Below are 13,188 nucleotides of genomic sequence, written 5' to 3' on the forward strand. Positions count from 1 at the left end.
GGTATGCATGGCACCCCCTCATCCCGATCCTGGAATGCATGGCACCCCTCACTCCCAATCCTGGTTTTCATGGCACCCCTCACCCCCAATCCTGGTATGCATGGCACCTCTCACCACCAATCCTGGTATGCATGGCACCCCTCATCCCCAATCCTGGTATGCATGGCACCCCTCACCCCCAATCCTTGTATGCATGGCTCCCTCGTACCCAATCCTGGTATGCATGGGCCCCTCACCCCCATCCTGGTATGCATGGCACTCCTTATCCCTATCCTGGTATGCATGGTACCCTTTCCCTCATCCCTATCCTGGTATGTATGGCACCCCTCATCCCTATTCTGGTATGCATGGCACCCCTCATCCCTATCCTGGTATGCATGGTACCCCTCATCCCTATTCTGGTATGCATGGTCCATCATCCTAATCCTGGTATGCATGGCCCCCACACATCCCTATCCTGGTATGCATGGTACCCCTCATTCCTATCTTGCATACATTGCACCCCTCATCCCAATCCTGGTATGCATGGCACCCCATCTGTCATACTGGTATGCATGGCCCCCTCATTCCAAATCTGGTATACATGGCACCCCTCATCCCACTCCTGGTATGCATGGCACGTCATCTCTCATCCTGGTATGCATGGCACCCCTCATTCCAAATCTGGTATACATGGCACCGCTCATCCCCCAATCCTGGTATACATGGCACCCCATCCCTCATCCTGGTATGTATAGTACCCCTCAACCCTATCCTGGTATGTATGGCACCCCTCATCCCCCAATCCTGGTATGTATGGTACCCAATCCCTCATCCTGGTATGCATGGCAACACTTATCCCCCAATCCTGGTATACATGGCACCCCATCCCTCATCCTGGTATGTATGGTACCCCTCATCCCTGTCCTGGTATGTATGGTACCCCTCATCCTGGTATGCATGGCAACCCCATCCCTCATCCTGGTATGCATGGTACCCAGCATTCCTATCCTGGTATGCATGGTACCCCTCATCCCTATTCTGGTATGTATGGTACCCCTCATCCTGGTATGCATCGCACCCCTCATCCCAATTCTGGTATGTATGGCCTCCTCATCCCAGAAACCTGGTATGCATGGCACCCAATCCCTCATCCTGGTATGCATGGCACCTCTCATCCCTATCCTGGTATGCATGGCACCCCATCCCTTATCCTGGTATGCATGATACCCCTCATCTCTATTCTGATATACATGGTACCCCTCATCCTGGTATGCTTTTCACCTCATCCTGGTATGCATGGTACCCCTCATCCCTCATCCTGGTATGCTTGGCACCCCTCATCCCCAATCCTGGTATGCATGGCACCCCATCCCTTATCCTGGTATGCATGGTACCCCTCATCCCTATTCTGGTATACATGGTACCCCTCATCCTGGTATGCTTTTCACCCCATCCCTCATCCTGGTATGCATGGTACCCCTCATCCCTATTCTGGTATGCATGGCACCCCTCATCCTCCAATCCTGGTATGTATGGCCTCCTCATCCCCCCAATCCTGGTATGCATGGCACCCCATCCCTCATCCTGGTATGCATGGTACCCCGCATTCCTATCCTGGTATGCATGGTACCCCTCATCCCTATTTTGGTATGTATGGTACCCCTCATCCTGGTATGCACGGCACCCCTCATCCCCAATCCTGGTATGTATGGCTCCCTCATCCCTTATCCTGGTATGCATGGCACCCCTCATCCCTATTCTGGTATGCATGGTACCTGGTACCCCTCATTCTGGTATGCATGGCACCCCATCCCTCATCCTGGTTTGCATGGTACCCCACATTCCTATCCTGGTATGTATGGTACCCCTCATCCCCCAATCCTAGTATGTATGGTCCCCTCACCCCCCAATCCTGGTATGCATGGTCCCCTTATCCCCCCAATCCTGGTATGTCTGGTACCCCTCATCCTGGTATGCATGGCACCCCTCATCCCCCAATCCTGGTATGCATGGCACCCCTCATCCCCCAATCCTGGTATGCATGGCACCCCTCACCCCCCAATCCTGGTACCATACATCCCTATTCTGGTATGCATGGCACCCCTCACCCCCCAATCCTGGTACCATACATCCCTATTCTGGTATGCATGGCACCCCTTAATCCTGGTATGCATGGTCCCCTCACCCCCCAATCCTGGTATGCATGGTCCCCTCACCCCCCCCACAATCCTAGTATGTGTGGTACCCCTCATCCTGGTATGCATGGTCCCCTCAACCCCCAATCCTGGCATGCATGGTCCCCTCACCCCCCCCAATCCTGGTATGTGTGGTACCCCTCATCCTGGCATGCATGGTCCCCTCAACCCCCAATCCTGGCATGCATGGTCCCATCACCACCCAATCCTGGTATGCATGGCACCCCTCATCACCCAATCCTGGTATGCATGGCACCCCCTCATCCCCCAATCCTGGTATGCATGACACCCCTCACCCCCCAATCCTGGTATGCATGGCACCCCTCACCCCTCAATCCTGGTATGTGTGGTACCCCTCATCCTGGTATGCATGGCACCCCATCCCTCATTCTGGTATGCATGGTACCCCGCATCCCTATTCTGGTATGTATGGTACTCCTCATCGTGGTATACATGGCACCCCTCATCCCAATTCTGGTATATATGGCCTCCTCATCCCAGAAACCTGGTATGCATGGCACCCAATCCCTCATCCTGGTATGCATGGCACCCCTCATCCCCAATCCTTGTATGTATGGCTCCCTCATCCCTATCCTGGTATGCATGGCACCCTATCCCTTATCCTGGTATGCATGGTACCCCTCATCCCTATTCTGGTATGCATGGCACCCCATCCCTCATCCTGGTATGCATGGTACCCCGCATTCCTATCCTGGTATGTTTGGTACCCCTCATCCCTATTCTGGTATGCATGGCACCCCTCATCCCCCAATCCTGGGATGCATGGCACCCCTCATCCCCCAATCCTGGTATGCATGGCACCCCTCATCCCCCAATCCTGGTTATGCATGGCACCCCTCATCCCCCAATCCTGGTATGCATGGTCCCCTCACCCCCCAATCCTGGTATGCATGGGCCTCTCACCCCCCAATCCTGGTATGTGTGGTACCCCTCATCCTGGTATGCATGGTACCCAGCATCCCTATTCTGGTATGTATGGTACCCCTCATCCCAATTCTGGTATGTATGGCTTCCTCATCCCAGAAACCTGGTATGCATGGCACCCAAATCCTCATCCTGGTATGCATGGCACCCCATCCCTCATCCTGGTATGCATGGTCCCCTCACCCCCCCCCCCACAATCCTAGTATGTGTGGTACCCCTCATCCTGGTATGCATGGTCCCCTCAACCCCCAATCCTGGCATGCATGGTCCCCTCACCCCCCCCAATCCTGGTATGTGTGGTACCCCTCATCCTGGCATGCATGGTCCCCTCAACCCCCAATCCTGGCATGCATGGTCCCATCACCACCCAATCCTGGTATGCATGGCACCCCTCATCCCCCAATCCTGGTATGCATGGCACCCCCTCATCCCCCAGTCCTGGTATGCATGACACCCCTCACCCCCCAATCCTGGTATGCATGGCACCCCTCACCCCTCAATCCTGGTATGTGTGGTACCCCTCATCCTGGTATGCATGGCACCCCATCCCTCATCCTGGTATGCATGGTACCCCGCATCCCTATTCTGGTATGTATGGCCTCCTCATCCCAGAAACCTGGTATGCATGGCACCCAATCCCTCATCCTGGTATGTATGGCACCCCTCATCCCCAATCCTTGTATGTATGGCTCCCTCATCCCTATCCTGGTATGCATGGCACCCTATCCCTTATCCTGGTATGCATGGTACCCCTCATCCCTATTCTGGTATGCATGGCACCCCATCCCTCATCCTGGTATGCATGGTACCCCGCATTCCTATCCTGGTATGTTTGGTACCCCTCATCCCTATTCTGGTATGCATGGCACCCCTCATCCCCCAATCCTGGGATGCATGGCACCCCTCATCCCCCAATCCTGGTATGCATGGCACCCCTCATCCCCCAATCCTGGTTATGCATGGCACCCCTCATCCCCCAATCCTGGTATGCATGGTCCCCTCACCCCCCAATCCTGGTATGCATGGGCCTCTCACCCCCCAATCCTGGTATGTGTGGTACCCCTCATCCTGGTATGCATGGTACCCAGCATCCCTATTCTGGTATGTATGGTACCCCTCATCCCAATTCTGGTATGTATGGCTTCCTCATCCCAGAAACCTGGTATGCATGGCACCCAAATCCTCATCCTGGTATGCATGGCACCCCTCATCCCCAATCCTGGTGTATATGGCTCCCTCATCCCTATCCTGGTATGCATGGCACCCCATCCCTTATCCTGTTATGCATGGTACCCCTCATCCCTATTCTGGTATGCATGGTACCCCTCATCCTGGTATGCATTTTACCCTATCCCTCATCCTGGTATGCATGGTCCCCCCACCCCCCAATCCTGGTATGTGTGGTACCCCTCATCCTGGTATGCATGGCACCCCATTCTGGTATGCATGGTCCCCTCACCCCACAATCCTGGTATGCATGGCACCCCATTCCTCATCCTGGTATGCATGGTCCCCTCACCCCACAATCCTGGTATGCATGGCACCCCATTCTTCATCCTGGTATGCTTGGTTACCCCTCATCCCCCAATCCTGGTATGCATGGCACCCCTCATCCCCCAATCCTGGTATGCATGGCACCCCTCATCCCCCAATTCTGGCATGTATGGTACCCCTCATCCCCAATCCTGGTATGCATGGCACCCCCCACCCCACAATCCTGGTATGTATGGTCCCCTCACCCCACAATCCTGGTATGTATGGTACCCCTCATCCCCCAATCCTGGTATGTGTGGCCCCCTCACCCCCCAATCCTGGTATGTATGGTACCCCTCATCCCTTTCACGCTGCTCACACACAAAAAAATAAACACTTATACTCCCCTTTCTTCCCTGTGCTCCAGCCCTGCGTCCCGTTCTGCCAGAGGCCGGGGGAGGAGTGTGGCGCCGGAGTACGCGCGTGCCCATACTGCGCTGTCCGGTGCCATTTTGCTGAAGACCTGGTTTTGGCTCCCACTCCTGAGAAAAAATACTGACCGAATACTGACCAAATACTGATAGTGGGGCCGTGGCCCTAGTTAAGGTGTGGCTGTCAGGCGAAAAATTAAGTTATTTTCTCTCGGAGCTGCCAGCTTTCAGTTATGGAGGCGAGCACGGTGTGATTAGAGTCATCACTCACTGTACTGTGAGCAGTGGCTGTAAGAACACCCTGGAACTTTGGCAGCTGGTTCTGCAGTGCATCTGTGCAGAGCTGGCTGTCAATCAAAAGTGCTGGGTCGTGCTTACATCCGCCCTTCACAGTATAGTGAGTGGTGCTGTCAGTGATGACTATAATTGCTCCCCGCAATGCCCCTATAACTGAAAGCTGGCATCTCCCGAGAGTAAATAAGTTAATTTTCTCCTAGTAGCCACACTTTCAGTAAAGCAGCCGGGTAGCATTGTAACACTAACTATTTGCAGATTAACACTATATCTACAGATAAATAGTGTTTTCCAAGGAGATAGGTTCCCTTTAAGGTTACAGGAGGTAGAACAGATGTATCTAGACTTTTGTAGATTGTGGCTACCAAATACATAAATGTGACACCAATTTACTTGTTTTTAAAAATCCTTCTCCAGTCTCAAGAATGGAGGTTTGTTTTTAAATTTTATTGGTTTCAGCTTGTTTCCTAGTTTACTAACCACTGCTGCAGTCTGTCAGAGGTGGTTAGTCTCCTAGGTAGTGAGTTCAGTGCTTGCAGGCGCAGCTCTGAAGCTGGCCAGATCCCCTGGATTGAGCCTCCGGGCCCTGCAATCCTCCAATGCTGGGGAGGTAAATCTGCCTCTGCTTGTTGGATGGGAAAGAGCATGGATCTGGCCATCGGCGTAGCCATGTCTCTGGTTTGATCTATCAATCCGTAGGATCATAGGGGAGCAGCGCGCTCCTGAATAAAATCATGGGAACAATTTTAACTTTAGGTCAGCTACAGTGGCACCGGCTTAGTGTATGCTCTGCAAGGACTACGTGTTAATTTATATGGGTTGCTCTGGTACCCTAATGTAGAGAATGCTATCAAACATGATGTCAAAATTTGTTTCTGAATTTATTCCTCTTTTTTATCTTTGTCTACATTCTTTTTTACAGGATGCAGCTGTTTCTCCACAGCAGCGGGAAGAGGTGATCCACTGGTTAGCTGAACTGAAACACCAGTTCCATGTTTACCCAGAAACCCTTGCTCTGGCCATAAGTATTTTGGATCGTTTTCTGGCCTCTGTAAAGGTGATCAGTCACATTGATTACTGACTAACTGTGTGAAACACTGAAATATTATTTCCAGCGTATAGGTCTTTTCATAAAAAAATGTAATTTATTAATCCTTATTAAAATACATTGTAAGGTTAATCCGTGATAACAACCGCAGCAAAAGTTAGGGGGGGATATTTTTGCTTACGAACGGATTTGCAGTACACTGCGGCGGCCACTACCACTTGACGGCGGAGCCCCGCAGGGGAGCGCTTCCAGATAAAAGCTGATCAGCGGGGGTGCCGCGTGCGGGACCCCGGCCGATCATACATTGATGCCCTATCCTACGGACGGATAGAGCATTAATGTAAAAGTAGTGGACAACCCCTTTAAAGCTTTTACACCAGAAAAGTGGCGTAAAAACTTTGAAAAGTCCAAAAAATTTTGCACAACAGGGAGTTTGCAACTTTTTGCATTTTACACCAGTGTGAATTAGGGGAGTAGCCGAGTTGGGGCATAGTCACATCCGCCTGTCGAATTCATCAAATGTGCCTGACTGGAGTACCATTTCTGGTGGCGTGCTCCTCTTAATGAATTTGGCGCTTTCGACGCCAACAAGACTGTGACACTTTGACACTGTGGATCATCAGCTCCTCCTCACTATGCTCCACTCTATAGGCCTCAAGGAAACCGTTCTCTCCTGGTTCTCCTCCTACCTCTCTGACCGCTCCTTCACTGTATCTTTTGCCGGCTCCTCTTCCTTTCCTCGTCCCCTTACTATCGGGGTCCCGCAGTGCGCAGTCCTAGGCCCTCTCCTCTTCTCTCTAGACACTGCCCCTATTGGACAAGCAATCAGCAGATTTGGGTTCCAGTATCATCTCTATGCTGACGACACCCAAGTATACACTTCTTCCCCTGACATCACCCTTACCCTAATACAAAATACCAGTGATTCTGTCTGCTGTCTCTAACATCATGTCCTCCCTCTATCTTAAACTTAATCCTTCTAAAACTAAACTTCTTGTGTTTCTCCCCTCTACTAACCTAACTCTACCTAACATCGAAATTACCTTGGAGAGTTCAACCATAACTCCCAAGCAGCACGCCCGCTGCTTTGGGGTCATATTCGACACTAGCCTTTCCTTTACTCCCTATATCCGATCACTCAATCGCTCTTGTCACCTGCATCTTACAAACATCTCCAGAATCCGACCTTTTCTCTCCTTTGAAACTGCTAAAACTCTTACTGTCGCTCTTATTCACTCTCGTCTGGACTACTGCAACTCTCTTCTGATCGGTCTCCCTCTTACCAAACTTTCTCCTCTCCAATCCATCCTGAATGCGGCAGCCAGGGTCGTATTTTTGTCCAGCCGCTTCACTGATGCCTCCACCTTGTGCCAGTCATTACACTGGTTGCCCATTCGCTACAGGGTCCAATATAAACACATCGCTCTCACCCACAAAGCTCTCTACAGTTCTGCACCACCTTATATCTCCTCTCTCATCTCTGTCTATCGCCCTACACATACCCTCCATTCTACAAATGACCTAAGACTAACATCCCCCATAATCCGAACCTCGCACCTCCGTCTCCAAGATTTCTCTCGTGCTGCGCCAGTTCTCTGGAATGCTCTACCCCAGACGATCCGATTGATGCCTAGTCCCCATGTCTTCAAGCGCGCTTTAAAAACCCATTTCTTTAAACAAGCCTACCACCTCAAATGCCCAGTAAACTAACTTTCCCCTGTTCCCTCCTAAATATTATTCAGAATCTGCACCCTACTGTTCATCTGTCTCCACACCCTCCATGCACACGATAACTGCACTCGATACTTGATTATTGCACTTAAACATATGGGTTGATGACCGGATCATGCAGCCTTATATGAAAATCCCTATTTATTATAATTGCTAGACCTGAAATAACAACCACTTTTCACCTATTGTGTCCCCCCATTTCCTTGTAGATTGTAAGCTTGGGAGCAGGGACCTCACTGCTGATGTAACTGTTTAAACTGTCTCACCTTGTACTGAATTTATTATCTGTACATGTCCCCGCTTAATTGTAAAGCGCTGTGGAATATGTTGGCGCTATATAAATAAAAATTATTATTACTAGTCTTAATAAGACTGGCTTAAAACAAGCGTGTGCTTAACCAGTCTTGATGAATCTGCCGCCTAGAATAAATAATCTCAGTCCTCACAAATATGAGCCGGCATTGTTACCCGGTCTAGCTTCATGGTGCTGGTGGCTCTAACATAGTAACATAGTTTGTAAAGCCGAATAAAGACTTGCGTCCATCAAGTTCGACCTGTTAGTTCTGTAATTGCTAAAGTTGATCCAGAGGAGGGCAAAAACCCCAAATGATTTGGCCAATCTTCACCTGAGGAAAAATTCCCTCCCGACTCTGAAACCAGCAGTCAGAATAAATCCCTGTATCAACCTACTATTTTATTTTATTTTTAAGTATATGCTGAAATCTGCCTGGTATCTAGAAATGCATCCAGTCCCCGCTTGAACTGGTGTAGTGAATCCGACATTACCGTCTCCTCACTCAGTGAATTCCATATTCTCACTGCTCTTACCGTAAAGAACCCCTTCCTATGCTGGTGCTGAAACCTTTTCTCTTCCAGTCTTAGTGAGTGCCCTCTTGTTACCGTAATATCCCTCCTTTTGAACAAATCCCGGGCAAGATCTCTATACTGTCCCCTAACATATTTGTACACATTTATTATGTCCCCCCTCAACCTTCTCTTTTCCAGGCTGAATAGTTCTAGTTTTGCCAACCTCTCTGGGTATTGCAGTCCCTCCATTCCCTTTATAAATTTTGTTGCCCTCCTTTGTACCTTTTCAAGCTCATTTATATCCTTTCTATATATTGGGGCCCATAACTGAGCACAGTATTCCAAGTGTGGTCTGACCAGTGCTTTGTACAGTGGAAGAACAATGTTCTCATCCTTTGCAGCTATACCTCTTCTGATACATCCCATTACCCTGTTTGCCCTTACAGCAGCCGCCTGACTTTGGGCACTCCAATTTAGTTTGCTATCAGTCAAGATGCCCAAGTCCTTCTCCATCTCTGAATTCCCCAATGATTTCCCATTCAGTGAGTACTGGTGACTTCCATTTTTCCTTCCCATATGTATGACCTTACATTTCTCCTCGTTAAACCTCATTTGCCATTTAATGCTCCACCTACCCAGCTTATCCAAATCCCTCTGTAGGTCTGCACTGTCCTCTTTTGTATTAATTGTTTTACATAACTTTGTGTCATCTGCAAATATTGATATTTTACTATTTATCCCGTTGACTATGTCGTTAATAAAGATATTAAATAACATTGGGCCTAGTACAGACCCCTGTGGTACCCCACTAGTGACGCTTACCCAATCTGAGTATATTCCATTTATAACCACCCTCTGCCTTCTATCCTTTAGCCAGTTAGCTACCCACTTGCAGACATTTTCCCCCAGCCCCATCATTCTCATTTTGTATACCAACCTATTATGTGGCACGCTATCGAACGCTTTTGAGAAGTCGAGATACACGACATCCACTGGTTCCCCCTGATCTACTCGAGAGCTAACCTCCTCGTAGAAGTCAATCAGGTTTGTTTGGCAGGAGCGATTCCTCATGAATCCATGTTGGTTCGGGATTAAAAGATTATTAGCATCAAGATGCTCCGTAATTGCCTCTTTAATGAAGCTTTCAAAAATTTTGCCCACAACGGACGTCAGACTCACCGGCCGATAGTTTCCGGCGTCACTTTTCGCTCCCTTTTTGAATATTGGCACTACATTCGCCTGTCGCCAATCAAGTGGCACAGACCCAGTCTCAACAGAGTCCTTAAATATAAGATATAACGGTCTGTCTATCACATTACTTAGTTCCCTTAGTACCCGTGGGTGTATGCCATCAGGTCCTGGTGATTTGTTTATTTTAATGTTACTGAGGCGTTTCTGTACCCCAGCTTGGGTTAGATTTGTCATACTTAGTAGAGGATTAAGTTTGTCACTTCTCATTTCTCCTGTTAGTTCAATTTCCTTTGTGAAAGTTGTCGAAAAAAAATTATTTAATAGATTAGCTTTATCCTCATCTTTCTCTATGATTTTGCCTTCCTCACTTTTTATCGGTCCAATATTATTCGATTTAATCCTTTTACTATTTATATACGTAAAGAACAGTTTGGGATTTGATCTACTTTCCCTAGCAATACGTCTCTCTGTTTCCTCCTTCGCTATTTTTATTTGTTTTTTACAGGTTCTCGTTTTTTCCTTGTAACACATTAGTGCTTCCTTACTGTTTTCCTGTTTTAATCACTTGAATGCCTCTTTTTTGCTATTTAACGCCCCTTTTACGTTCTTGTTCAACCATATTGGTTTCCTCTTATTTCTGGCCCTTTTATTCCCATACGGTATATACCTCTCGCACTGAGTATTCAGAATTCTTTTGAAGGTTTCCCATTTACTATTCGTATTCCTTTGATTAAGAACTTTGTCCCAGTCAATAAGTTGAAGGCTTTCTTTCAGCTGATCAAACTTCGCCCTCCTAAAGTTTAAAGTTTTTGTTGTTCCCTTATTGATAACCCTACTGAAGGGCATTTTGAAGTCGATAATATTATGGTTGCTATTACCTAGGTGCCCCCCTATCTGTACCTCAGTTATTCTATCAGGCCTATTAGTCAATATTAAGTCCAACACGGCCTTCCCTCTCGTTGGTTCCTACACTAGTTGGGAGAGATAATTATCCTTAATATTTGTCAAGAACCTTTTTCCTTTCTGAGATCTACAGGTTTCTGTTTCCCAGTCAATATCCGGGTAGTTGAAATCCCCCATTACAATCACTTCATTATGTTTTGCTACTTTGTCTATTTGTCCTAATAGCAGATTCTCATTCTCCTCTGTTATATTTGGTGGCTTATAGCAGACCCCCAGTAATATTTTATTATTATTTTTTGCCCCCTCTATCTCTACCCACATGGACTCGACCCCCTCTTCTCCCTCTCCTATATCTTCCCTTAGTCTGGGTTTTAGACATGACTTTACATATAAGCAGACTCCTCCGCCTTTCCCCTGTTTCCGGTCCCTTCTAAATAAACTATAATCTAATAAATTTACCGCCCAGTCGTAGCTATCGTCTAGCCAAGTCTCTGTTATACCTACGATGTCATACCTCTCCTCCGATATAAGCGCCTGCAGCTCATCCGCCTTATTGGTCAGGCTTCTTGCGTTGGTCAGCATGCAAGATAAAACTTTGGGGTTATTTAGCATCCTATTCTTCTCTAACGATCTAACTGTACTATCCCCACCCCCCTCTCCACCCTCATTATATTCACTTCTCCCCTTCCCCCTTGCTTGCCTCACATCCCACCTATTTCCTTGGTTCCCCCCCCCCCGTCTCTAGTTTAAAAACTGCCACCATTTACAACTTTATTATATTTCCAGCTGTACCCAAGCTATGAAAATACTGACTCCACTCGTACCAGAGGGGGACTTGGCGTCCAATATAGCACTGATATTTGGATACAGCCAGAATTCTTAAACTGGTTAATTTCAAGCAGTAAAAATAATGAACATTCAGTGATAATTGTTTTGTCTTTATTGGCAGGCCCATCCAAAATACCTGAGGTGCATTGCAATCAGCTGCTTTTACCTTGCTACCAAAACCGTTGAGGAAGATGAAGTAAGTTGCTCAGCTTCATTTCTGTTAGAGATAAGCGAATGGATTTGCAGGACCCCGGCTCAGCGCCCATACCACTAATCTATAGCTGACGGACCGCCTACGTGCCAGCATCCCCGGCTCTTCTGTCGATTACCGGCTTTGCGAGATGTCACTTGTGCATCACGCTGCAACAATGATGTCATACCAGGTCTACAAATCGGAAGTGGTACCAGGGATTCCGGCAGGTAGGAGGAGGCTCACAAGGCTCCAGTCCTGCAGCCACAGAGTACTGACATGGCTGCCGGACCAGGGTCCTGTGAATCGGTTGGCTTGTCTCTACTAACTATATGTCCTGCTTGGGTAAATTGCAGTCATGTTGTCCTGGTAACATGGAAGGTAGTGAACCTCTTTTCTAAAAACATAATTTCTTTGAAGCCTCACTAGGATGCTAGGATTTGTATGTGGTCATCTTCTTTATGGTCCTCCATGTCTAGGATTGTAGCTTACTTCCCTTTGTCTTTAGATGTAGAGTTTGGTTGGATTCTACTTATGATGTCTTCTAAAGCTGTTCTGCACCGAACCATTATACCATTATCAACAAGTTTCTGATTTTCCTATCACACTGGACTAAATGTCCCTGTAGGACAGATGGACAGGAGCTAGAGAGATTCCACAAAGGTGTCAGTAATTTAATTTATTTGAATTTTTTTTTTTCTGTTTAACCTCTTGGTGACCATCAATACGTCTTTTTACTGACCTGTATTTTAAGAAAATATCATTCCCCGACGGGTGAATTAGCAGCAGCTGTCTGCTGTACACTGCAGCTGACACCCTGCAGCATCAGCCACGATTGGTGTTGACACCGACCATGTCCGTCTAACCCTTTAGATGCAGCTGTCAGTAGGGACTACGACATTTAGATGGTTAACAGAGTGTGGGAACTCCCTTTTTAACCCCATCGGCACCCTGAGATCATAATTGTGTAGTCCTGATGATTTTAATGGCAATTCACAGCCAAATAAAGGCCTTAGAGCCTGCTGGCTACAGTGACCTGTTCAGAAGATGGCAACATTTAGGTGGTAAAAATAACATTCCCGTCATGCCACATTGCATTAATTCCTGAAAAGCCCCGGAAGAGTTAATAAACTATCTTACAGCAGATGTGAATATGTTGAGGGGGGCAGT

General features: G+C 47.8%; 1 protein-coding gene across 1 annotated transcript in view; it reads left to right on the forward strand.

The window, feature by feature from the left end:
* Nucleotides 1–13,188, forward strand: part of CCNI (cyclin I) — an 82,196-nt gene that overhangs the window by 58,353 nt on the left and 10,655 nt on the right. The window contains exons 3-4 of the mRNA XM_073637089.1: nt 6,243–6,377; nt 11,950–12,024. Of these exons, the coding sequence (XP_073493190.1) occupies nt 6,243–6,377; nt 11,950–12,024 (210 nt within the window). The remainder of the gene's footprint in view (nt 1–6,242; nt 6,378–11,949; nt 12,025–13,188) is intronic.

This window comes from Phyllobates terribilis, unplaced genomic scaffold, assembly GCF_046119375.1.
Source record: "Phyllobates terribilis strain yellow unplaced genomic scaffold, ASM4611937v1 Scaffold_1__5_contigs__length_1240528914, whole genome shotgun sequence".
In the NCBI taxonomy this organism is placed as follows: domain Eukaryota; kingdom Metazoa; phylum Chordata; class Amphibia; order Anura; family Dendrobatidae; genus Phyllobates; species Phyllobates terribilis.